General features: G+C 41.9%; 3 protein-coding genes across 3 annotated transcripts; all 3 read right to left on the bottom strand.

Annotated features, from left to right (window-relative positions):
* Window positions 1-445: 445 nt before the first annotated feature.
* LOC129841266 (uncharacterized) lies at window positions 446-2,092 on the bottom strand. The gene is made up of 2 exons (XM_055909461.1): window positions 1,983-2,092; window positions 446-1,781 (listed from the first exon to the last, which is right to left on the bottom strand). The coding sequence occupies exons 1-2, from the start codon at window positions 2,083-2,085 to the stop codon at window positions 1,075-1,077; spliced, it is 810 nt and encodes a 269-aa protein (XP_055765436.1). The 5' UTR covers window positions 2,086-2,092; the 3' UTR covers window positions 446-1,074.
* Window positions 2,093-2,409: 317 nt separating this feature from the next.
* LOC129841262 (gastrula zinc finger protein XlCGF48.2-like) lies at window positions 2,410-9,666 on the bottom strand. Its single transcript, XM_055909455.1, has 4 exons — window positions 9,220-9,666; window positions 5,316-5,446; window positions 4,028-5,118; window positions 2,410-2,531 (listed from the first exon to the last, which is right to left on the bottom strand). Exons 1-4 carry the CDS (start codon window positions 9,467-9,469, stop codon window positions 2,501-2,503), a joined length of 1,503 nt encoding a protein of 500 aa, XP_055765430.1. The 5' UTR covers window positions 9,470-9,666; the 3' UTR covers window positions 2,410-2,500.
* Window positions 9,667-11,700: 2,034 nt separating this feature from the next.
* On the bottom strand, window positions 11,701-27,651 carry LOC129841252 (uncharacterized). Its single transcript, XM_055909439.1, has 6 exons — window positions 24,625-27,651; window positions 23,723-23,853; window positions 23,350-23,517; window positions 14,412-14,573; window positions 13,931-14,042; window positions 11,701-13,744 (listed from the first exon to the last, which is right to left on the bottom strand). The coding sequence occupies exons 1-6, from the start codon at window positions 24,905-24,907 to the stop codon at window positions 12,879-12,881; spliced, it is 1,722 nt and encodes a 573-aa protein (XP_055765414.1). The 5' UTR covers window positions 24,908-27,651; the 3' UTR covers window positions 11,701-12,878.
* Window positions 27,652-27,666: the final 15 nt, after the last annotated feature.

Below are 27,666 nucleotides of genomic sequence, written 5' to 3'. Positions count from 1 at the left end.
CTCTCGGATGACCACCAGGACTGAGGTTGTTCAATCCACCTGTCCACTGGTTGTGTTCTGTGTGGTGGTGGAGTCTCTGGCCCTCGTGGTTGGGTCCTGGTTCTGACTCGGGAAGGAAGAGCGAAGGCTTCTCATCCAGGGTCCTGATCCGGGGCCGGGATTTGTGACCAGCCAACTCAGAGGTCCCGTCTCTCCCACCAGTAACACTGGATACTAGCAGGTCTTCTTGGAATGCAGACTGCAACACACATTGTACAGTAAAGCATAAAGGTTTATATAAGAAACTTTACATTATGAAATGTAAACCACAGTCAAGCCCATCTAATACTGTGATTCAAGTACAATATAGAGCCATATGTGTTGATTCAAGAATTAAGTATACTGTTTCGACTGAAATAAGGGAAACTTAGTCACTGCAATGATACAAAAATAACCAAGTCAATCAGCAGAGTAAATGTTGTATTTAATTTCAACAAAATAGTCATACACTCACATAACTTTGAAGTACAGTACTTTTATTGCAAAAAACTATATAAGTAGAATAACTTCTCACTATGGTAACGCTACCTTTTCTGTAAATCTGGTACCCTCGCTTTGATCAAATTAATTAGAGAATAATTTGGAAAAGGTTCACGATTACACACATCTTCATGTCAAGTAAACATGCATCAAGGCTCTATCCTTACCTCACTATAAAACACCAGCATCAACCTAAAGGGACTAAGTTTGTCACTCTTCATCAGTGAAGCATTTTTACAGACACAATCACACCAACCATCACCATATCATCTACTCTGCCTCATCATACTCATTCTTTCCTCAGTTCACATCATCCAGTTCCCTACTGCATCCAAAACCAACAGAATTAACTGCAAACTAACTAGTACTACATTACATGTTACTATCCTCTATACATGGGCCGTGTGCATTTTCTGCTTGTCTATCCTGAGGTAGCTCCTCTCGGAGAACCTCTTCCCACAGTGCATACAGGCGAACAGCCTCACGCCGTGTGGACCTTCAGGTGCATCTTCAGCTGGCAATGGTGGGAGAAACTATTCTCACACTGGGGCAACATCAGGATATGTCCCCTGTGTGGACTCTACAGGCTGTACCAGTGTGCATCTCGTTTGAGTAAACTGAAGACTTCCCACAGAATGAACACAGGAAGCGCTTCTCTTTGCCACCAGATCTGCTGATAGCATTACTACTACTGTCATTTGTCAATGGGCTTGTGTATCCATTTAGTGTTGAGGCACTGGCATTGTCTGAGGTCTGGTTGCACATTAGGAGAATGTGAGGAGGATGAAGCCCAGGGATTGTCTGTGTTGTCACAGGGTCCATGTTCCAGTTGATCGATCCTATAGAAGGCAGGCTGAAGGCAGCACCTGTTAGACTGATGGTGCCTCGGGTTAACCCCCTATCTGAATCACAACTATAGGAGCAGGACGGAGCATCGCTAGTCGAGTCTGTTCTCTCCAGCCGCATATGGACACCTCTCTGTCCCCGCAGACCAAATCTACACCGTGCCCTGGTCTCAGCCAGTCTGTTGTCATGGAGACTAAATTCAGTTGTTGTTTTGTGTTCGACTGTCTGTTTCTGTTTCTGGTTTACAGTGTTGTTCCCCAGCCCAGAGTTGAGGATGATGTCCCATCCATTGACCTCCACTATGCCGCCTCTGGTCCTGGCCTGCTCGGTTGTCCCCGGGCTCTTGGGTCTGGGAATCCAAGATGGCAGCCCAGTCTCCTGTGTTAGCCTCCAGCCAACCACCGTTACAAAATAGACTTTACAGGCATTGTAGAGGGAATAAGTTTTAAATCAGTTACCTGGTGAAGTTCATACATTATAATGTGTGTTTTTATATTTTAACATATTGATATCATTTTATGAATTTAGAAAATAAACAAAAAAAACATAACCAAGTGCATCACTATTCCCATTGAAGATCTATTACTGTATGTAGGCTATATGTATTTCTCCCTTACATTTCTCCCCAATCTTTAGTCCACTCAGCAGATCAATGCTCTCTGGTCCATCTTCTATTGTCTCCTCTTTGAATAGCAGCAGATCAGGCTTCCCATCCTCCATGTCTACTGACTGTAAGAGATACAGAGTGAGAGGATGTTGGATCAAGACATCTGATATGAGCACCCTGCTATGGAGCATCTTCTGATTGGGCAATGAGGGACTGCTATGAGTACTATGCAAACATGCTAGTCATTTTTCTCTCTGCATTGTTGGGAAGGACCCGTAAGTAAGCATTTCACTGTTAGTCTACATCTGTTGTTTACGAAGCGCGTGACAAATACAGTTTGATTTGATTACTTGACACTTTAATGATTTTATCAATCAAAAGGCATGGACCCACACTTAAGACAAAATTAATCAAGACCTGGATGGGCTCACCTGTGACACTCTGTGGGTTCAGGAGGTGTAGTCTGGTTGTCCTCCATGACCATGGTCCCCTCAGGGTTCCCCATACCCTCCTCACACCAATCCTCCTTCACCAGCAGCACCTCTGGACCCTCCTCCTCCTGGAAAAGACAGGTGATACAGATTACAGACATACACTCCCTCAGGTACGTACACACACACATACAGATAATAGTCACTCGTTCAACATCGAGTGTTTAGCTATCCTCACTACGTCTGAGTCCTACACTGTAGTTACAGAATGACATCGTTTTTAAACCCATCATGGTGGACATAAATATAACGTTGTGGGTAAATATAAGTCGGCTATGATAAGTAACCATCAGACAAACCTGACTAAACTATTTTGACGTGTACAGCAGGTGTTTGTTAGTATGTGGGTCTAAAAGTCTTCAAATGAAAAGTCCCATTTTGGCCTCCCGAGTGGAGCAGTGCTAGAGGTGTCACTACAGACCCGGGTTTGATCCCGGGCTGTATCACAACCGGCCCTGATCGGGAGTCCTATAGTCCTATAGGGTGGCGGACAATTGGCCCAGCGTCGTCCGGGTTAGAGAAGGTTTTGTCCAGGGGGCGTTTACTTGGCTCATCGTGCTCTAATGACTACATCCAGCTTGTGACTACAAACTTGTTGGATGCATTTGTTGTTTGTTTTGGTTGTGTTTCAACACTTCTCCATTAATGTGGATGCTACCATAATTACAGATAGTCTTGAATGAATCTTGAATAATGAGTGCTAAAGTTAGACGCATGAAATAATCTGAAACTCAACCAAAACAAACAGCAAATGCATCCAATAATTTTTTAGAGTCAGACGCTTGATGTAATCATTGCGTGCTAGGAATATGGGACCAAAAACTAAACTTTTGACTACTTTAATACACTTAAGTGAATTTGACCTGATACGTTTGGTCCTTTAAAAAGGGGGGACTATGTACCAAAAGTGTTGTAATTTCTAAAAGGTTATATGGATGAAACTACATACGCTCAAATAAAAGCTGACAGTCTACATATTAACCTAAGTCATTTTCAAATCCAAAGTGCTGGGGTACAGGGCCAAAACGAGTCTCAATGAAAGTCTAAGAATGAAAAGGTCCATTTTGTATTTATTAAGTAAACAAGTGTTAAATACACCATATGAAAACCACACATACACATGTCTAAACTAAAAATCTCCATCAATTTGATAAACCGCATAGATTTGACCATTAAAAGTATCTTGGGAAAGTAGATGAATGGAAGTAATGAAATAGGCATTTGTGAACATCATATAGCCTACACAGTACAAACACAATATGTAACAGACATTTTAGGCTTATATATCACACAATGTCTCGATGAAATATTCTACCCAGGAATATTTTACACTGAAATCTGTTAATTTCTTAATTCCAAATGCATCTGTGGGTCTTTTCGGCTGACAACAATAAAAATAAAGCTTTGTCTTTAATACAGGGTTTGAGCTAAACGTCAGAAGCTATCGAGTGGAATGGTTACTCTGCTGGTGTATCCTGAGGTAGCTCCTCTCTGAAAACCTCTTCCTGCAGTGGGTACAGGCGAACGGCCTTTCTCACGTGTGGACCTTAGGCTGCATTTTCACCTGGTTCTGGTGGGAGAACCTCTTCTCACACTGGGGGCAGCTGTAGGATTGTGGACTCTATGGTGCCTCTTCAGACTGGACGAGTGGGAAAAGCGCATATGACACTGGATACAGCTGAAGGGTTTCTCCCCTGTGTGGACCCTCTGGTGCCTCTTCAGGCTGCCAGCCTCAGCAAATCGCATATCACACTGGGTACAGCTGTATGGTTTCTCTCCTGTGTGGACCCTCTGGTGGATCTCCACCTTCTGGGAGCAGCTGAAGCCTTTGTTACAGAACATGCAGAGAAACCGTTTCTCTTTACTATTGTCCGATGTTGCTCCCACTCCCTGAGCCTGGGCCCTAGTCCTGTCATTTGAGTTCAGCACCTGATCAAAAAGGACGCAGCCGTGTGAATCAGAAGGTCCCATCAACGTGGATACTGGGTCACGATCCCTGAACACATTTAGATTGGTCTCTAAGCTTTCCCTGTAGTCTAAGAAGTCACTAGTGTTGCCCTGCGAGTGTCCTCCTAAATGAGTCTGGTCTTCATTCCATGTCAGAGGAGCGTCATCCTCCACTTTCACAGTCACCTCATCTACGATCAGGCCCTCTCCTTTCTTATCTAGAGACCCTTCAGAGTATACACTACTACTGTACTGGTTCCAGTCTCCTCTCATTAGATTAGTCTGTGTATCTAAGCCCACAGGCATGTCAGCAGGTATCATCTCTGTCTCTGCTGCATATGAACAGGATGGATCATTGCCAGTCTGTAACGCATCACCTGAGTCCCGATGGGACAGAACTGTCCTTGGGCTTAGGTTCCCATGAAGTAAATTCTCTGAGCGAGGAGCAGGACAGTCCAGTCGTAATAGCCCCGTTAAAGTCTCTGTTTCTGTGTCTGTCTCTGACTTGAGGGCGGCGTTCGGCGTGCCACTGACCTCCATGATGCTGCATCGGGTCCTGGGGGGTGCTGGGGCAGTGGTGGGGTTCTCCGTGGCTACAGGGGGCGTTCCAGCTGCTCCAAGCTGGATGTCTCTGCTTTGCCCTGGGTCTCCCTCTCCTTCAGACCTCTCCTGCTTAACCCCAGGACCTGCAGCCTCTGCATCTGCAGACTGACACAAGAGAGGTGGTTATTACCGGTACATAAGTTTAATTGGATAACAATGTAGTAAGGAAGTCTCACAAGCTCCTCTATGGCAGATAAATGAGGATGTACATGTAAGCAAGTGAATAGCTGAGGGGAGCATTTCTGAAATAAACTGGCCACATTTGATGTACTGTAATTTTGATGTAATACTTTTACATTGACCTCTATCACGATAACGTGCTGGGTTGAGGTTCCACTCCCCTCATCAACAGTGATTGGTTGGTCATGTCTCCATGTATTGTGTCCCGCTGGCTTCCCAAAGATCCTGTGGCCTCCAGTAAAATGTCCTTCACCTGAGAGTGATTGGGGGGAAAGAGGTGGTTAAGTTAGGTACTGTCAATGCTCAAAGCTATATCGTACACTATTGACAGTTTTGACACCGTGTACAGTTACATACACACAATAATACAATAATGTGATTATTGTGGATAGTCAGATTTACGGAAGTCCAGAGAGGACATATAAATAAATTAAATAGCTCCCTCAAGATCACGACTTCTCTTGATCACGACATAAGATATTTTGTCGAGATCACGAGATAATCAAAAGTACCACACATTATCCATTAATTTGTTCAGATGCACGATAACCACTTCATCAAGAAGCCCTGTGGTTGATCGCAATGCGGGGCATTTAAGCCCTGAACAATGGCAACACTGTCTCCCAGGCTGCATGTCACCCCCAAGACCACAGTCAATAGCATGCAAGGAACAATGCAGCTAACTTTTCTAGCCTTGTGAGCTAGCTAGTTAGCTACATAGTCTTGTTAGCAAGCTAGCTTGTTATCAACTCTGGTTGTTAGCTTGCATAACTGATATGTATATAACTATTAGCGGAATAATGTTTTGTGGATAATATTTACATTTACAGTGGGTGAGCTCCATTCCTGACAGGCTGATCAGATTCAATTTCAGCCTCAGAGGCTGATAAGTCAGAATGCTGCCTTGGAGGCGGTTTCATATGTAATGCTCCTTGCAGGCAGCCTACTAGGCAGCATCCTGTCTTATCAGCGTCTGAGGCGGCTAATGAATCTGATCAGCCCCCAGGAATAGAGCCCACCCAGTCTTGATCATATTCATAATGCACTGACTGCTAGTCTGCCTGCAAAAAGCATCAGCTATGAAACTGCCTACAAAGGTAGAATCCTGACTTATCTGCCTCAGACTGCTATTGAATCTGATCAGCCTGTCAGGAATGGCGCTCACCCACTGTAAATGTAAATATTATCCATAAAACAGGAAGTGTCCCTTACAATTATAAACATCAGTTATGCATGCAAACAACCAGCATATACAATACCAGTCAAAAGTTGATGCACCTACCCATTCCAGGGTTTTTCTTTATTTGTACTATTTTCTACATTGTAGAATAATAGTGAAGACATCAACTATGAAATAACATGTATGGAATTATGTAGTAACCAAAAAAAGGGTTAAATCAAAATATATTTTATATTTGAGATTCTTCAAAGGAGCCACCATTTGCCTTGATAACAGCTTTGCACACTTGGCATTCTCTCAACCAGGTTGTCACCTGAAATGCATTTGAATTAAGAATTTGCCTTGTTTAAAGTTAATATGTGGAATTTCTTTCCTTCTTAATGCATTTGAGACAATCAGTTATGTAGTGACACGGTAGGGGTGTATTACAGAAGATAGCCCTATTTGGTAAAAGACCAAGTCCTTACTATGGCAAGAACAGCTCAAATAAGCAAAGAGAAATGACATCCCATCATTTCTTTAAGACATGAAGGTGTGTCAATCCGGAAAATGTCAAGAACTTTCTTTAAGTGAAGTCACAAAAACCATCAAGCGCCATCATAAAACTGGTTTACATGAGGACCGCCAAAGGAAAGGAAGACCCAGAGTTACCTCTGCTGCAGAGGATAAATTAATTAGAGTTAACTGCAATTCAGATTGCAGCCCAAATAAATGCTTCAGAGTTCAAGTAACAGACACATCTCAACGTCAACTGTTCAGAGGAGACTTCGTGGATCAGGCCTTCATGGGTGAATTGCTGCAAAGAAACCCCTACTCAAGGACACCAATAATAAGAAGAGACTTGCTAGGGCCAAGAAACACGAGCAATGAACATTAGACCGGTGGAAATCTGTCCTTTGGTCTGATGAGTCCAAATTTTAGATTTTTGGTTCCAACCGCTGTGTCTTTGTGAGACGCCGAAAAGGTGAACGGATCTCGACATGTGTGGTTCCCACCGTGAAGCATGGAGGAGGAGGTGTGATGGTGTGGGGGTGCTTTGCTGGTGACACTGTCAGTGATTTATTTAGAATTCAAGGCACACTTATCCAGCATGGCTACCACAGCATTCTGCAGCAATATGCCATCCCATCTGGTTTGTGCTTAGTGGGACTATCATTTATCATTTCAACAGGACAATGGCCCAACACACCTCCAGGCTGTGTAAGTGCTATTTGAACAAGAATGAGAGTAATGTAGTGCTACATCAGATCACCCGACCTCAACCCAATTGAGATGGTTTGGGATGAGTAGGACGGCAGAAGGAAGGAAAAGCAGCCAACAAGTGCTCAGCATATGTAGGAACTCCTTCAAGACTGTTGTTAAAGCATTCCAGGTGAAGCTGGTTGAGAAAATGTCAAGACTATGTAAAGCTGTCATCAAGGCAAAGGGTGGCTACTTTGAATTCTCACATATTAAATATATTTTGATTTGTTAAACACTTTTTTTGGTTACTACATGATTCCATGTGTTATTTCATAATTTATGTCTTCACTATTATTCTACAATGTAGAAAATAGTAAAAATAAAGAAAATGAGGAATGAGTATGTGTGTCCAAACTTTTGACTGTTACTGTATAACAAGCTGTCTACCTAGCTAACAAGACTAGACAAGTTACACTGCCTTCAAAGTATTCACAACCACTTGACTTTTTCCACATTTTGTTGTTTATTTAGACGTCCTCTCTGGACTAGAGTACAGATTAATATAAGAGTTTGATTAAACATTTACATGTTTTGCAAGAACAACGATTTCCCTAATAATCCTCTATATATGGACACATCTGAAATCAGGCTACCCGATGAATGCGGAAAATTGCCAATCAAAATAAAACGTTCTACCACAGGACCATGTTTTTTTTTAGAAGGATATTTGATTGAGTTCGGACATGTAAAGTTTGTAACATGAAAACTACATTCAGTTGTTCATAACTCACGCCTCCATTACACCAACATTGTCATTGCGTTTTGGGACAACAGAAGTACATTCACTCCCATTGGAACGCAGCGTTTGCCTCACAGCATTGCTGTTGCAGTGTTCTGTGTGGTGCACGCACACATTGGATATCTTCAACATATGCATCATATTGTATGCATAGACTTGACAGAACTAGTAGGAAAAGGTGAATGTTGAACTTTTGTTGCACACATATTCAGGAAAAAATGTTGGATTGCATAATGAAAATGTTTGACAGCAGACTTAAGCAAATTGATGCAATTATGCTGTCGGTCAGGCTTCACTTCACTTGCGCAAAAGAGGGAGGCTCTCTCGGCTGGTGCTAGCACATGGCAGATCAAATACACAGCTGAAACGCAGATTAAGGTGTTATTATGCTCTAATAATATTAAAGATTGCTCAGAAAACCAGGTTATTTTAATTGCCGTACGATTAATTCGATTTGGACATTATGCTGATTAAGATAGTGTGTTTACATGATTATTGCATAATCGGCCTACTGCCATAATCAGTTTAATATCCAATTATTACTGTGCATGTCAACGTACTCACTGTCGAATTGGCAAGGATGAAACACTAAGCATAACTTCTTGATGTACAATTTATAGATCGATTGGTTATGTTCCATGCGTCATTCTTTTCAATTAGTAAATAATATTAAATGCAGCAAATAAATAAGCTGGTTAGAATATGATATTGTCTTTGCAAAATAGCTAAATAAATCAGTGGAATTATAGCATACTATCCAAAAATGGACTAAGACCCAATTCTGGTTAACACATCTGAATTCACACATGCGCAGACGGGAAGGGGGTCGATAGGCCCAGCAGCCTCAGCTTCCTGCAAAATGTACCTCTTGCAATTCCTCTGTATCGGTCGAGGATCTTGACATTACTTGGAAGGACGCGCTCCCGTGCCACCTTCAGTTCCAATAGCTGTAGTTTCCTCCGCAATGTCCTGTTTTCTTTCTGGCTTTGAGTTACTTCCAAACGAAGCACTGCATAGTCGTCATCTACGAGTTTACAGATCTCTGCCACGGCTGCATTTGCTAGCACCTCCATAATGGAGGCTATTTGAGTGTGAAAAACCATACCGTTAGCCATTGTTAGCAGCTATCTAGCGTTACCTAGATAACATATCAACCAAGTCCTGTCTCCAACGCGAATTATGGGGTAAGTATGTGATGCTGTGCAGTTAAATGGTGTTAATAACCGTCTAAATAATAACACAAAAAGGTGACGTGGATAATGTTCTCGGTCACTGTTCTCTTCTTTGGTATTACTGCGGTTTGTAAACAATCGTTAGAGGTGCATACCGCCACCTACTGCACAGGGTGGTAAACCATATAAAAAAATAGACATTTTAGAAAAGGGGGGGAACTACATAATACAAAAACACAAATAGACCCATAAAAAAAAATACTTCATGTTCTTCGGCATGCAGATCACTGACAACCTGAAATGGTCAATCCACACACAGTGTGGTGTTGCACCTCTTCAACCTCATGAGGCTGGCCCCTAAGATGCACCATTGAGAGCATCCTGTCAAGTTCTATCTCCGCCTGGTATGGCAATTGCACCGTCCGCAACCGCAGGGCTCTCTAGAGGGTGGTGCGGTTAGCCCCTCGCATCACCAGGGGCACACTGCCTGCCCTCCAGAACATCTACAGCACACGGTGTCACAGGAAGGCCAAGAAGATCATCAAGGACCTCAGCCACGGCCTGTTCACCAGCTACCATCTAAACGGTGGAGACAGTACAGGTGCATCAAAGCTGGGACCGAGAGACTCAAAAACAGCTTCTATCTCCAGGCAATCCGACTGTTAAATAGTCGCCAAAGGGTGTGGTTAAATGAAAAAGTTATGCGCGCTGTTCTTTGAAATGCGGTACTGCTTATTACATGACACATCAAGTCTCCTATGAAAAGTATCTTTAAAGCTGAGAGCACACTGGTTTAGAAAGAACAGTGTGATAGTAAAAATAGAGTAGAAAACAATAGAATTACTTTATTCCATCTACATCAGCTCAGTAAGGTAAATATTAAACTGTCCTTGTTTTAGCCTAGATTTACTGTCTCTCTGAAAACAGGTATTTACAAGCCTGTTTCAAATGACAAGTTACCAAAGGGTTAATGAAGGGTATGTGGTTAATTACCCTCTTACCTCAAGACACTTCACATGATAACTATCCCAGACATACCCTGTGTGCATCTCAAGCTACACTGCTACGATTTCTCCCGGTTGTGGACACTCCTATGTCTGGTAAGGTTACACAGGAAGGAGAAGCTCTTGTAACATAGTTTGCACTTGAAGGGCTTCTCCTTGGTGTGAACGGTCTGGTGCTCCCTCAAATAGTCTGCCCTAGCGAAGCACTTCCCACACGTTGGGCAGGTGTACGGCTTGTCTGCGTCTGTCCTAATGCTTGGCCTCCCATGTTGTAACCCAATGACACCAGGGGAGGTAGAAACAGGAGTCTTTGAGCTCCGTCCTTGACCTCTAGCCATTGTTTGGGTGTTGTTGAGATTGGGTGCTGTGTTATAGGCTAGGTAACTCTCGCGGTGAACGCCCATCCTGACTATGTCTGTATTGGTGGGGTAACTGAGGAAGGCTAGACCCAGGTCCAGGTCTTCTATTAACCCATTAACCAGGCAGTAGATGAGATCCTGGAGAAGACAGACTTCCTGAAAGTCCCACCACTCTCTGAAGGCTGAAGCTTAGGGTCACCTGCTCTGTTCATCATGGATACTGTGGTGTTTGTATCATAGGAACAGGAGGGTCTATCAGCCCCAAGCACTGCTTCATCACTGCACTGAGACTGTGAAGAGAAGGGTCTGGGCTGCGGACTGGATCCCTGATTGCAGCCTCGGTCCCAGGACTGAGGTTGTTCAGTCCACCTGTCCACTGGTTGGGTTCTGTGTGGTGGTGGAGTTTTTGTCCCTTGTGGTTTGGTCCTGGTTCCGACTCGGGAAGGAAAAGTGAAGGCTCCTGATCCAGAGCCAGGGTTTGTGACCAGCCGCTTCAGAGGTCCAGTCTCTACCCCCAGCAACACCGGATATCAGCAGGTCCACATTGACTGCAGACTGTAAACACTAATTGTACAGAAGAGCATATAAAGGTTTATATAAGAAACTCTTTGCTGTACACACAGAAACAAAATGTTTTTAAATCACAGACAAAGCCCATCTAACACTGTGATTCAAGTAACTAATAATACGAAGCCATTGGAGTTTCTAAAACAAAATGTCCATAACATGTTTATTCAATAATTAAGTATAATGTTTTGGTTCGGTTGAAACTCAGACCCTGCAATGATATAAAAATAACCAAGTCAGTCAGTACAGAGTAAATGTTGCATTTAATTTCAACAAAATGGTCACACACATGCATAACGTGAAGTACAATACTTTTACTGCACAAAACATTACATGAAGAGTAGAATAACATTTCTCAATATGGTAACACTTTACTTTTTCTGGAACCAAGTGGCTGCGGTTCCGGATTTTCTGGAACCCAAATTGCTGTTGCTAAAAATACAGAGATTTCTGTGCATGCGGGATCTACTAGCCTTCTCCTTTCAGTTGCTGCTCAGTGCTGAGTCACTCTGTAACTCCACTGCCGCTTGTACACAAAACAGAACAAACAGTTATTTGTCTTTAACAGTCTAGCAATGTTCTTCTTTCATCATCATTACAAAGAATGGCTAAACAGGAGGCAGACTCCTGGCTATATGGAAGCATAACTTTAAAGATTATATCATCACATCAAACGCAAATTGTTTTGTCCCAATGCAATGTTGAGACTATTGCTACGGCAATATCCGTTACACCAGACAGAGAAGGTTGTAGCCTTCATACATATTTTTGGAACGTTCATTCAAATCGCAGCTGTTCAGACATGAGGCAAAGACCGGCTACATTATCATATCGCTCAAATTGGTTTTGGGTCCAGAAGAGGGTGACTAAATAAAGAAACGTGAACATGAGTATATAACAAATGCGCAGAAGGTAATTTGGATCCTTAGATTTGAGAAATAACTTTCCAGAGGGGTGAAGCGGGGATGAAAACTCCATATTCGTAGCCTCTGCCTTCCTGTACATTTGGTACCCTCGCTTTGAGAACATTTATTTGAGAATACTTCGGAAAAGGTTCAACATTACACATCTTCATGTCAAGTAAACATGAATTAAGGCACTATCATTTCCGCATTATAACAGGACAAGGTTATCACTTTATCAGAGAAGCATTTTTACAGATGCCATCACACCAACCATGCCTCATCATACTCATTCTTTCCTCAGTTCACCTCACCCAGTTCCCTACTACATCCAAAACCATCAGAATGAACTACTAACAAACTAACTAGTACTACATAACATGTTACATGTGCATTTCCTGAGATAGCTCCTCTCTGAGAAACTCATTGCGTACAGGTGATTGGCCCCTCTCCCGTGTGGACCTTCAAGTGCATCTTCAGATGGTGCTGGTGGGAGAACCTTTTGTTACAGTGGCAGAAGCTATTTGGTTTCTCCCGTGTGGACCCTCTGGTGCCTCTTCAGGCTGGAGGAGTGGGAGAAACTGACCCGGCACAGGTGGCAGCTGAAAGGTTTCTCCCCTGTGTGGACCCTCTGGTGCCTCTTCAGGTGACAAGCTTCAGCAAAGCGCTTCTGACAGTGGGTACAGCCAAACGGTTTCTCCCCTGTGTGCATCCTCTTATGGATCTCCACCTGTTTGGGGAAACTGAATGCTTTCCCACAGAATGAACACGAGAAGCGCTTATCTTTGCCATTAGATCTGCTGATAGCGTTACTACTGTCATTTGTCAATGGGCTTGTATAGCCATTTATTGTTGAGGGACTGACATTGTCTGAGGTCTGGTTTAACATAAGGAGAGGAGGACGAAGGTCAGGCAGTGTCTGTGTTGTTGCAGGGTCCATGTTCCAGTTGATAGATCCTATAGAAGGCAGGCTGAAGGCAGCAACTGTTAGGGGGTTAACCTGAGGCACCATCAGTCTCTCTGAATCACAACTATAGGAGCAGGACGGAGCATAGCTAGCCAAGTCTGTGTCTGTTCTCTCCCGCCGAATATGGATACCTCCCCGTCGATCAAATCTACTCCTTGCCCTGGTCTCTGCCAATCTGTTGTCATGGAGACTTTGTTCGGTCGTTGTTCTGTGTTCAACTGTCTGTTTATGGTTGTGGTTAACAGTGTTGTTCCCCAGCCCTGAGTTGAAGACGCTGTCCCATCCACTAACCTCCACTATGTCACCAGTGATCCTGGCCTGCTCAGTGATGTCCTCCCCCAGGCCCTTGGCTGCACCCATCTGGGTATGGGAATCAAAGATGGCTGCCCAGTCTCCTCTGTTAGCCTCCAGCCAACCACCTGTAGGAAGAGGTTAGAAAATAGACTTTAAAAACATGGAGTTGTCGTCAATTTCCTGGTCAAGTTCATACATTAATGTAAGTTTTTGTATGTAAACATACGTTGCATTGATTTCATTTTATGAATGAAGAAAATTGCTGTTGAAGATCTATTACTGTATGTCGGCTATATGTATTTCTCCCTTACTTTGCACCCCCATCTTTATTCCACTCAGCAGATCAATGCTCTCTGGTCCGTCTTCTATTGTCTCCTCTTTGACCAGAAGCAGATCAGGCTTCCCATCCTCCATGTCTACTGACTGTAAGAGATACAGAGTGAGAGGATGTTGGATCAAGAAATATGACATGAGCACCCTGCTACGGAGCATCTTCTGATTGGGCAATGACGGACTGCTATGAGTACTATGCAAACATGTTAATTTTATTACTTGACACTCTTTAATGGTGTGATAATTAAAAGGCATGGTCCCACACTAAAAGCAAAAATAATCAAGACCTGGGCCAGTATCCAGAGTATAAGTGCTGATCAAGGATCAGTTCCCTACCTGTCTATGTAGTCTTATTCATTATGATCTAGAAGGCAAAACCGATCCTAGATCAGCACTAATGCTTTTTGAAAACAGGCCCTGACCTAATACTATTCAGCCAGTAGTTCATAGTTGGCTCACTTCAGTGAGACTGTGTGTGGTCCTGTGCTGCTCAGCTGGTTGCTCTGTGGGTTCAGGAGGTGTAGTCTGGTTGTCCTCTATGACCATGGTCCCCTCAGGGTTCCCCAGACCCTCCTCATACCCCTCCTCCTTCACCAGCAGCACCTCTGGATCCTCCTCCTCCTGGAAGAGAGAGGTGATGCAGATTACACAGACATACACACACAGAGATAATAAACACACTCAACATCCCCACTACATTTGAGTCCTATACTGTAGTTATAGAATGACTTCATAATTTTTAAACCCATCATGCTGGACATAAATATGTTGTGGGTAAAAAGAAATCAGCTGAAGCCTGGTAAAGATCCATCCAGTCCTGACGCTAGGGGTATGATTTAAAAAAAAAAAAAAATTTTTTTAAAATAACGTTTCCAAGGTAAATGGACTATTTCTCAGGTTCAGATCGTAGAATATGCATATCATTTACAGATTAGGATAGAAAACACTCCAAAGTTTCCAAAACTGTCAAAATATTGTCTGTGAGTATAACAAAACTGATTCTGCAGGTGAAAACCTGAGAAAATCTAACCCGGAAGTGATATATTTTTTTATCTGTGTTTCCTGGCCCATCTTTCTTCCATTTAAAGGGGTATCAACCAGATTCCTTTTCCAATGGCTTCCTCAGGCGGTGACCAGGCTTTAGACATAGTTTCAGGCTTTTATTTTGAAAAATGAGCGAGATTTTTCAAAAGTAGTCAGGTGTCCTCGGATTAGTTCCTGCGCGCGAGAGGGTAGCGCTCCATTTTATTTTTCTCTCTTAATGAGTAGGTTACGGTCCGGTTGAAATATTATCGATTATGTTTGTTAAAAACAACCTGAGGATTGATTATAAAATTAAAAAAATTCTACGACAATTACGGATACTTTTTAGAATTTTCGACGAACGGAACGAGGCTTTGGTTTTCTGAACATAAAACAAGAACAATATGTCCATATTAATAAACATTGCATAGCAAGACACACACACTAACCTTTATATAAAAACCTTGATTCTACAAGCGATGAAGATGGGAAACAGAGACACTGCATAGGACCAAAAGAACCTCTGCCTGCTTTGAACATCTGCCTGCTTTAAACATCTTGAAAGTATCAAATAAATTATGCTTAAAAAACCCATCTAGTAACAAAATAAATCAAGGCATGCAAAAGATAGTCAACCTAAGAGATTCTGAGATCTGAGATATGAGAAATAGCTTATCCTGTAATTATTATTTTGTTTTCGTATTATTTTTATTTTTGTTATAAAAGTGATATTTATCAAACAAAAATAACATTTGTTGTGTAACTGGGAGTCTCGTGAGTGAAAACATCCGAAGATTATCAAAGGTAAGCGATTAATTTTATTGCTTTTCTGACTTTCGTGACCATGCTAATTTGGGGCTAGCTGTTCCAGCATTGATTGATACTCACAAAAGCTTGGATTTCTTTCTCTGTAAAGCATATTTTCAAAATCTGACACGATAGGTGGATTAACAACAAGCTAAGCTGTGTTTTGGTATATTTCACTTGTGATTGCATGATTATAAATATTTTTAGTAATATTTTGCGCCCTGCAATTCAGCATGTGTTTAGGAAAATTATCCAGTAAAAGGGATCCATAACGCAGAGAAGTAATAGACCAATTGCACTTGCATAAAATCTCTGTAAACTAATGGAAAAGTTGATTGTGGGTAGATTGTTGTATTATCTGGAACATAGGGATCTATTAAGTCCATCTCAGAGTGTATTAAGAAAAATAAGGACTATCCTTCATGTATTGGTTACAATTAGTACTGCAGTGACCAAAGCTTTGGCAATGAAGGAAGTGATGTCAATTGTATATTTTGACATAGAAAAGCATTTGATACAATGTGGAGGGAACGGCTACTGGTTCAATTGAATGTGTGTATAGGTGGGAGAATGTACAACTGGATTTCTTGTTTGACCGAACCTTCCAGGTCAGGTTGGGATCGGAGTTATAAAGAGAATATAAGGTGGAAAATGTAACTCCACAGGGTAGCACCATTATTCACGTTGATACAGGGTATAGTGGCGGCCTTATATGCAGATGATGGTGCCATTGTAATAGATAAAAGGCAAGGAGCTGTTTTAGCAGTAGAGGAATGATCCTTATCATGGTGTTTCAAGTTATCTGTATCCAAATCTTGTTTGCTAACAAAAAGACAAAGGAAGGTGTCAGTGTTCGATTATATGGACAATGATTGAAAGGGGTTGCAGAATTTAAGTATTTGGGGCTATGGTTTGATGAAAAGCTTACATGGAGATGTCATATTACATGTATTGAGACTAAATATAAGAAAGTATTCAATCTTATGAGGACAATAGTTGTGCATGACTGGGGGGCAGATATGCAATCTTTTGGCCCCAGAGATTGGGGAAATGGTTGATGAATATGGACTCCGGGACCTTGTTATTAGGCCATCTGTGGCAATAGGAAATGTGCCACTGTGGTTTTATACAAGAACATACAGTATGTTGATCTTAGCCTAATCCAACGGTTCCCACACTCGGTTCTCTGGACCCCAAAGAGTCCACATTTTGGTTTTTGCTGTAGCACTCCACTAAGCCTACTGGATGACAAATTGTTTTTAACCAAGACAGAATAACTTACTTTTTCGTACATAACATAGGTAGAGCATGTCCCCTTATTGTATGGGACACTTTTAAGAGGGAATGCAATTCAACAAAAACATTTTAGGTCAAAAGAGTTCATCTGAAAAAGAAAATAGAGGAACTAACAGTAGAGATAAATAGCTATAAAAACAGTACCATAGAGGCTCAGAGTAAGTTAGAGGAAAAACAAAAATATATGGAGGAACGTATTCAAGAAAGACCAAGTGTAATATATTGTAAAAATAAACCGAACTGGATGGAATATCGGGAAAAATGCACCAAATAACATTTTTATCTTCGACATTGAAATGCTACCAAAACTATTTTATAGAAATTTGTTACAAATAACGTATTCAATGACTCACCAAACAATATTTTAAGAGGAAGGAAAGTACTTTAAGCATATGTTTCCATTTCAGTTTCCTCCATTTCAACTAAAGGAAGTTAATTGTAAGATTAGTTTTCTATTAATAGTATTAAATTAACAGTTATACAGAAAGACTAATGTGAAGGCGTAATTAGAGGAGGAAATAATAGATGCAATTAAAGTCTCAAGTCTGGGAAAACTCTATGGCTGGATGACATACCAGTTGAAGTATATCCCCCCAAAAATGTATTTACTCCAAGGTCTGTTATTAACATGTTTTAACCACTCCTATAAAGATGACCAGATACTCTGCAAGAATGTCTTATTTAACTATTACTGAAACAGGATCCAGATGGTGAATATAAAGATTGAGTCCACCTAAAAAACTGGAGACCCCTTACACTCCAGTGTTGTGATGACAAAATCCTAGCAAATGCATAGCGCATAGAATTTAAAAAAGGTATTGTAGGTCATTATTCATCCTAATTAGACAGGTTTTACATGGACAATACAATGGAAATAATACAGTGCATTTGTAAAGTATTCAGACCCCATGACTTTTCACATTTTGTTACTTTATAGCCTTATTCTAAAATGGATTAAAGTGTTTTTCCCCCCTGATCAATCTACACACAATAACAAAGCAAAAACGGGTTTTTAGAAATAAAACATTTAAAAAACAGATCACATTTACATAAGTATTCAGACCCTTTTTGCTTTGTTGAATCACCTTTGGCAGTGATTACAGCCTCGAGTCTTCCTGGTAATGACACTACAAGCTTTGCACACCTGTATTTGGGGAGTTTCTCCCATTCTTCTCTGCAGATCCTCTCAAGCTGTCAGGTTGTATGCATCGCTGCACAGCTATTTTCAGGTCTCTCCAGAGATTGGGTTGATGTCCGGATTCTGGCTGGGCCACTCAAGGACATTCAAAGACTTGTCCCGAAGCCACTCCTGCATGGTCTTGGCTGTGTGCTTAGGGTTGTTGTCCTGTTGGAAGATGAAACTTCGCCCAGGTCTGGAGCAGGTTTTCATCAAGGATCTCTCTGTACTCTGCTCCGTTCATCTCTCCCCTCAATCCTGACTAGTCTCCAAGTCCCTGCCTCTGAAAAACATCCCCACAGCATGCTGCCACCACCATGCTTCACCGTGGGGATGGTGTCAGGTTTCCTCCAGACGTGCCGCTTGACATTGAGGTCAAAGAGTTCAATCTTGGTTTCATCAGACCAGAGAATCTTGTTTCTCATGGTCTGAGAGTCCTTTAGGTTCCTTTTGGCAAACTCCAAGCGGGCTGTTATGTGCCTTTTACTGAGGAGTGGCTTCCGTCTGGCCACTCTACCATAAAGGCCTGATTGGTGAAGTGCTGCAGAGATCGTTGTCCTTCTGGGAGATTCTCCCATCTCCACAGAGGAACTCTAGAGCTCTGTCAGAGTTACCATCGGGTTCTTGGTCACCACCCTGACCAAGGCCTTTCTCCCCCGATTGCTCAGTTTTGCCGGGAAGCCAGCTCTAGGAAGAGTCTTGGTGGTTCTAAACTTCTTTCATTTAAGAATAATGGAGGCCACTGTGTTCTTGGACCGTCAATGCTGCAGACATTTTTTGGTACCTTTCCCCAGATCTGTGCCTTGACAAAATCCTGTCTCGGAGCTCTTACGGACAATTCCTTTGACCTCAGTGCATGTCAGAGCAAAAAACAAGCCATATCAACTGTGGGACCTTATATAGACAGGTGTGTGCCGTTCCAAATCATGTCCAATCAATTGAATTTACCACAGGTGGACTCCAATCAAGTTGTAGAAACATCTCAAGGATGATCAATGGAAACAGGATGCACCTGAGCTCAATTGAGTCTCATAGCAAAGGGTCTGAATAATAAGGTATCGGTTTTACATTTTTAATATATGTGCAAAAACATCTAAAAACCTGTTTTCGCTTTGTCATTATGGAGTATTGTGTGTAGGTTGATGATAGAAAAAAAACAATTTAATCGATTTTGGAATAAGGCTGTAACGTAACAAAAATGTGGAAAAAAATCAAGCGGTCTGAATACTTTCCAAAAGCACTGTAAGACAAGTACTGGAAACAATAGAACACTATGAAAAATCGTGAGAAAGGCCTTTGATAAAGTACGACTGGAATTTATATATAAATGCCTGGACTAGTTTAATTTAGGAGAATCTCTTATAAAATGGGTTAAAGCAAGTCAAGTTCTTCCACACCGATCTCAACAAACTATTGATGTATGCACCTCGCATTGTGCACGCGGGCATTGTCATGCTGAAACAGGAAAGGGCCTTCCCCAAAGTTGGAAGCAAAGAATCGTCTAGAATGTCATTGTATGCTGTAGCGTTAAGATTTCCCTTCACTGGAACTAAGAGGCCTCGCTGGAACCATGATAAACAGCCCCAGACCATTATTCCTCCTCCTAACTTCTCATTTGGCACTATGCATTGGTGCAAGTAGTGTTCTCCTGGCATCCGCCAAATCCAGATTCATCCATCGGATTGCCAGATGGTGAAGTGTTATTCATCACTCCAGAGAACGCGTTTCCACTGCTCCAGAGTTCAATGGTGGCAAGTTTTACACCACTACAGCCAACGCTTGACATTGCGAATGGTGATCTTAGGCTTGTGTGCGGCTGCTCGGCCATGGAAATCCATTTCATGATGCTGCCAATGAACAGTTATTGTGCTGACGGTGCTTCCAGAGAGAGTTTGGAACTCTGTAGTGAGTGTTGCAACCGAGAACAGACAATTTTTACACGCTACGCTCTTCAGCACTCGGCGGTCCCCTTCTGTGGCCTACCACTTTGTGGCTGCGCCGTTGTTGCTCCTAGACGTTTCTACTTTACAATAACATAACTTACAGTTGACCGGGGTAGCTCTTGCAGGGCAGAAATTTTACTGCCTTGTTGGAAAGGTGACATCTTGTGATGGTGCCACGTTGAAAGTCACTGAGCTCTTCAGGAAGGCCGTTCTACTACCAATGTTTGTCTATGGAGATTGCATGGCTGTGTGCTCGATGTTATACACCTGTAAGCAACGGGTGTGGCCGAAATAGCCGAATCCACTCATTTGAAGGCGTGTCCACATACATTTGTATATATAGTTTATTATGGTTAAACTCAAATATACTAATTGATTAAAACAAAAATTGATTATTTTTTTTTTTTTACTGTATAATCTTTGTAAATTACATCATTAATAGGACTGGTGGAGTTGTCACACATGCAGTTTACATAAATATATGGAAATGTCTGCTCTATCCAAAATTACAACCAAATGATTGCAGCATTACCGCAAAAATGGAGGAGGCAAGTGGAAAGGGGAGAAAGTAAGGACCAAAATTGGTTAAAGAAAATTGTGAGAAATAAAGTATACCAGTTTCATTTAAGGACCTAAAAATGTACAGCTGCACAATACAGGCTGCAAAATGTCCTCCCAACTATTTTCGATGTACCGATTCCATGGCACATGGTTTATGAACGGATACACAAAACGACGCCGGATTTAAAACTTTGTTTTTCAATTTAAATTATTATCCAAAATTCTTGCAACCAATAGAATGTTATATATATATATGGGGGATACAACCATCCCATCTCTGAAGATTTTCCTGCGAAAAGACAGAATCATTAGATCACTTCATTTTGGTAGCTGGTTGCAGGTTCAGGAATGGCTGAAAAAAATGCAACATTTACTTTGTCGCTTACTCATCAAATCACCCAGCAGTGCTATTTGACAAGTCAGTCAATCGATCATAAATACTCTTAGCAAAGGTGTTTAATTTACATTATGTAGAAACTGAGAATTGAAAGGTTCAGAACTTTTGTAAAACATCACAGCGGAAAAATATATGGCAGCTAGAAATCAAAACTGGATGGTATTCAGAGATAGATGGGAGGGGCTGAGGGTAGCTGAAGGCTGGGACTGGATGGTGTTCAGAGATAGATGAGAGGGGTTGAGGGTAGCTAAAGGCTGGGTGTGAATACTTATGTAAATTTCATTTCTGTATTTAATTTAATACATTTGCTAAAATTTCAAAAAACATGTTTTCACTTTGTCATTATGGGGTATTCTGTGTGGGTGAGGAAAAGAATCTAATGAATTTTGAATTCAGGCTGTAACACAACTAAATGTGGAATAAGTCAAGGGGTATTAATATTTGTTTTTTTGTAAGACATATTTTTACAATACAAAACACCCACAAACATCACCCCTACCCAGACCCATCTGCTCATACCCCCATCTCCAGGGCACACATCACTCTCTACCACATGGCCTCAAACTGCACCATTTTGTTTCTCTCCATTGCCGACGCACTTTCAACATTTAGATAATACAGCATTTGACCTTAGGGTTGTTAGTGAGTGATATTGGTTCTTGTAGAATACGTTCCACTTTCTTCCATATTGTTGAAGTGTTCTTAACTATGAAGTTAATGTTCTTAGCTTTATCCTTTGAAAATAGATACGTGAAAAGATTATGGGTATGAATACTTTCTGAAGGTGCAAGCCATGCATTACTTATACTGCAAAAATGGGTTAGGCCTAGATTTTGTTATTTCATTTCTGTAAACTACTTAACAAACTAGGCTATATTGGAACATTGGATATAACAGTTATTTAAAGCTTTTAGGAATTTTTGCAGGATATTTGTTTTGCATCAACTGATAAAAAGGAGCCCACACGCAAACATTCATAGATTTGATCTTGGTGTCTGATAAATCTAAGATGTCTCAAAGTGGTGTCATTCCCTATGGGATTAGTGATCCTTCTATAATTTACTGCACAAGGTAAAAATAAAACATCTCTAACTGTTATGACACAATAACTGTGAGATATCTGAAACATGATAACAAAGATGCATTTATTGACCAATTGAGTAAAGTTAACTGGGACCCGGTACTTACATGTCTAGATATGGATTATAAAATATGAAAAACTAAAATAAAGATTTTTTTTTGGTGGTTTTGTTAAAAATAAACAGGATAGAACTATTTGACCAAATGTTTCTTAAGCATTGTGGATACTTTGCCTCCATGGAAAACTGTTAGAATTAAAGAACTGAACCTTGAATGAATCAGGAAATCATTGAGGCAATTAAATCAAGAAAAACTTATTTTCAAGAATATAACAGTACCGAAGATGAAGAGGCTCTAAATAGACACATAACCCTAAGGAACAAATCTAGTCAGATGAGGTAAAATTTGTGAAAATAGGAAGTTGTGGCAGTCACTAAACATAGTGATGGGAAGAATGCAAATTGTAAAAGCGTTGGTCTGGAGGTCAATACAATTTGACAAGGAAGTGGTAGCTGATAGTTTCAATACCTTTTTCACAACAGTTGCCACAAATTTGGTTGAGAAGCTACTTGATTGTACTGGAGTGTCTGGTTATGGTCAGGTTTGGACACTATAGACGTTTTTGTGAGAAAACCAATTTGAGAGATGTCTCATGGTCTAACAAACACCGCTGTAGCTCGGCCACCTTCCACTGCAGATACGAAAGGCGGATTGGCGGATGTGGTGGATTGCGACGCAGCCCATACACTAAAAATATGATGTCTCTAACTTAAAAAGATTTTGATGGGATTTTTTTTTTAATGCTAATTTAATTTTCATGCGGGCATCAAGTCTAGGTTTTTTTATCTCTGTAGCGTAAGAACAAGAGGGATCATTACCACCAGTGTTTAACGCATCACCATAGCCATCCCCACGGGTATGGACCATCCTTTGGCTCTGATGAAATACCGGTAAATACTCCAAGCCGGGAGCATGAGGACAGCCCAGTCTCCCCAGGCCCAGTCTCTCTGGGTCTAATCTGTGGTCAGATCCTCTGTGTAAGAGCCTGTGTGTTAAAGTTTAAGTCTCTGTGTCCGTCTCTGACTTGAGGACAGTGTTTGGCATTCCACTGACCTCCGTGATGCTGCGTTGTGTCCTGGGAGGCTCTGGGGCGGTGTCCTCCGTGGCTACAGAGGGCTCTCCTGCCGCTCCAGTCTGGATGTCTCTGCTGCGCCGTGGGTCCACTTCTCCTTCAGACCTTTCCTGCTTGACCCCGGGACCTGCAGCTTCTCCATCTGCAGACTGACACAAGATGAGAGGAGGTTATTATCAGTACATGGGTTGAATTGGATAACAATGTCATAGGGAAGTCACAACCTACCCTATGGCAGATATATTAGGATGTAAATGTAAGCAAGTGAATAGCTGAGGAAAGCCTTTCTGTTATAAACCATCCACATTTGATCTACAAAGTAACTCATTTTTAATGCAACACTATTGCACTAACTTCTATCACAATAACGTGCTGGGTTGAGGTTCCACTCCCCTCATCAACAGTGATTGGTTGGTCATCTCTCCATGTATAGTGTCCTGCTGGCTTCACAAAGATCCTGTGGCCTCCAGTAAGATGTCCTTCACCTGAGAGATGGGGGGGTTAGGTTAGCTACAGTCAATGCAACGGAATATTGTACACTATAGACACTGTCTAGAATTGGCAAGGATGTAAGGTAACACTTCTCATAACTTATTGATATACTATTTATAGATTGATGTATTATGTTCCATGCATCACAGTAAGTAAATCAATGAATAAAGAATAGGAAATGCAGTAAATCAATTATCTGGTTAGAATTTTGCTGTGGGTCATCTTTTATATGATGCGTGGGTTACAATGATGCCACAAGGAATACTCTTGTTGATGCTGTTAATTACCTTCCACAAGTTAAGATATTCACACTGTGCTGTGTGAGTTCAGTAGCAACTAGCTACGGGTATACCGGTTCGTTAGTACGTGTTAGAATGCTTAGCTTTGGCACAAGATAAGCAGTGCTTTAATCCCGTTTCGTTAACCATCAAGCAAATGAAGACAATCACCAGACGCATGCCCACTATATGTGAAATAGCCATGAACAGTAGCCAATAGGATTACATGGTGCGTGCCAACACACGGTGAGTACAATAGGATCTCTATGGTTTGAGTTGCAATGACTGTACAATACCTATACTATGATATTGGCTCTTCTTTGCACAAGATAGCTAAGTAAATCTGGAGAATTATTGCATACTACCCAAAAACTGACCAAGACACACATCTGGGTAACACCTCAACATATGTACAGAGGCGAACGGGTCGACAGGCACTGAGAAGAACCGCGACAGGCCGTGCCGCATCGGCCTGCCAAAATGTACCTCTTGCCATTCCTTTGTATCGGTCGAGGATCTTGACACTACTGGGCCGACTGGCGAGGACACGATCTCGTATTGTCCTCTCTGCGCGCTCCCGTGTCACCTTCAGTTCCAGTAGCTGTAGTTTCCTCCGCAATGCCCTGTTTTCTTTCTGGCTTTGAGTTACTTCCAAACGAAACACTGCATAGTCGTCGTCTACGAGTTTACAGATTTCTGCCACGGCTGCATTCGCTAGCACCTCCATAATGGAGGCTATTTCAGTGTGAAAACCCACACAGCTAGCCATTGTTAGCAGCTAGCTAGTTTTACCTAGATAACATATCAACCAAATCTTGTCTCCAACGTGAATTCAAGACTACATGGTTTAAGTATGTGTTATTGAACGTCTAAATAATAAAAAAGCTGACGTGGAAATGGTTCTTGGTCTTCTTTGTTATCACAGCGTTCCACATTTTGTTTGTGCATGCCGCCACCTACTGTACGGGAGTGTGTGGTCGACCACGTTATATTTTGTGATACAAAAATTAAAAGGGGTACATTTTAATGCACCACCAACTAACATTAAACCTATATATTACTTAATTAAAATTAAAAAAAACACCACCCCATTTCACTACTTTAACCCCAACTGATCCTACAACAGGCTGATGGCCTGGGGAGGACATGACTCATTTAACCTCTCTTTCATATCGTCTGAGATCCCCAAGGATTGGAAAGCTGCCGCGGTCATCCCCCTCTTCAAAGGGGGAGACACCCTGGACCCAAACTGTTACAGACCTATATCCATCCTGCCCTGCCTATCTAAGGTCTTCAGATCACTGACCATCTCGAATCCCACCGTACCTTCTCCGCTGTGCAATCCGGTTTCCGAGCCGGTCACGGGTGCACCTCAGCCACGCTCAAAGTACTAAATGATATCATAACCGCCATCGATAAAAGACAGTACTGTGCAGCCGTCTTCATCGACCTGGCCAAGGCTTTCGACTCTGTCAATCACCATATTCTTATCGGCAGACTCAGTAGCCTCGGTTTTTCTGATGACTGCCTTGCCTGGTTCACCAACTACTTTGGAGACAGAGTTCAGTGTGTCAAATCGGAGGGCATGTTGTCCGGTCCTCTGGCAGTCTCTATGGGGGTACCACAGGGTTCAATTCTCGGGCCGACTCTTTTCTCTGCATATATCAATGATGTTGCTCTTGCTGCGGGCGATTCCCTGATCCACCTCTACGCAGACGACACCATTCTGTATACTTCTGGCCCTTCCTTGGACACTGTGCTATCTAACCTCTAGATGAGCTTCAATGCCATACAACACTCCTTCCGTGGCCTCCAACTGCTCTTAAACGCTAGTAAAACCAAATGCATGCTTTTCAACCGTTCGCTGCCTGCACCTGCCCGCCCGACTAGCATCACCACCCTGGACGGTTCCGACCTCGAATATGTGGACATCTATAAATACCTAGGTGTCTGGCTAGACTGTAAACTCTCCTGCCAGACTCATATTAAACATCTCCAATCCAAAATCAAATCAAGAATCGTCTTTCTATTTCGCAACAAAGCGTCCTTCACTCACGCCGCCAAACTTACCCTAGTAAAACTGACTATCCTACCGATCCTCGACTTCGGCGATGTCATCTACAAAATAGCTTCCAATACTCTACTCAGCAAACTGGATGCAGTTTATCACAGCACCATCCGTTTTGTTACTAAAACACCTTATACCACCCACCACTGCGACCTGTATGCTCTAGTCGGCTGGCCCTTGCTACATATTCGTCGCCAGACCCACTGGCTCCAGGTCATCTAAGTCCATGCTAGGTAAAGCTCTGCCTTATCTCAGTTCACTGGTCACGATAACAACACCCACCCGTAGCACGTGCTCCAGCAGGTATATCTCACTGATCATCCCAAAAGCCAACACCTCATTTGGCCTTTCCTTCCAGTTCTCTGCTGCCTGTGACTGGAACGAATTGCAAAAATCGCTGAAGTTGGAGACTTTTATTTCCCTCACCAACTTTAAACATCTGCTATCTGAGCAGCTAACCGATCGCTGCAGCTGTACATAGTCCATCTGTAAACAGCCCACCCAATTTATTTACATTTACATTTAAGTCATTTTGCAGACGCTCTTATCCAGAGCGACTTACAAGTACATACATCCATACTTTTTTTTTGTACTGGACTATTTATCTACCTCATCCCCTTATTGTTTTTATTTATTTACTTTTCTGCTCTTTTGCACACCAGTATCTCTACTTGGACATGATCATCTGATGATTTATCACTCCAGTGTTAATCTGCTAAATTGTAATTATTCGCTCCTATGGCCTATTTATTGCATACCTCCTCATGCCTTTTGCACACATTGTATATAGATGAACTTTTTTTTCTTCTACTATGTTATTGACTTGTTTATTGTTTACTCCATTTGTAACTCTGTGTTGTTGTCTGTTCACACTGCTATGCTTTATCTTGGCCAGGTCGCAGTTGTAAATGAGAACTTGTTCTCAACTAGCCTACCTGGTTAAATAAAGGTGAAATCATTTTTTTTTTAAATAACACACCTGGTCTCTTTTGCTGTAAACCTTGTACACCCAAGTACTTCTCTGCAGCTGCCACCACAACAGCTATTTTCTGTGATTTACGTACCATTACTGTGGCACAGTTGATAACCATGGCAATGAACGCTAAGAAGCCAACCTTACCAAAGCACAAATTCATATCACTATGTATTGGCCTACTGCTCACACTTGACCCATTCTCCACTACTCTCTTCACTGCCTCAGCATATGATACCTTCTGTTCTACTCTGACCCTGACAACCTCAACTGGTCTCTCTTGCACCGGGCACTTCTGATCCCCAGCAACATGGGCACCCCCACAGTTGACACCATTTTTTTTGTCCTATGCACTCCTACACACTGCTGAAACATGACCATAAGTTTGGCATCTGAAACACCTTAGTGGGTTCGGCCCAAAAGCTCTCACGGGACAACTGACATGTCCTAACATGACTTTATCAGGTAAAGACTGCTTCAAAACTCA

This window comes from Salvelinus fontinalis, chromosome 42 (assembly GCF_029448725.1).
Source record: "Salvelinus fontinalis isolate EN_2023a chromosome 42, ASM2944872v1, whole genome shotgun sequence".
In the NCBI taxonomy this organism is placed as follows: Eukaryota; Metazoa; Chordata; class Actinopteri; order Salmoniformes; family Salmonidae; genus Salvelinus; species Salvelinus fontinalis.
The sequence above is the reverse complement of the archived record's forward strand: the minus strand, read 5'-3'. Positions and strand labels throughout refer to the sequence as shown.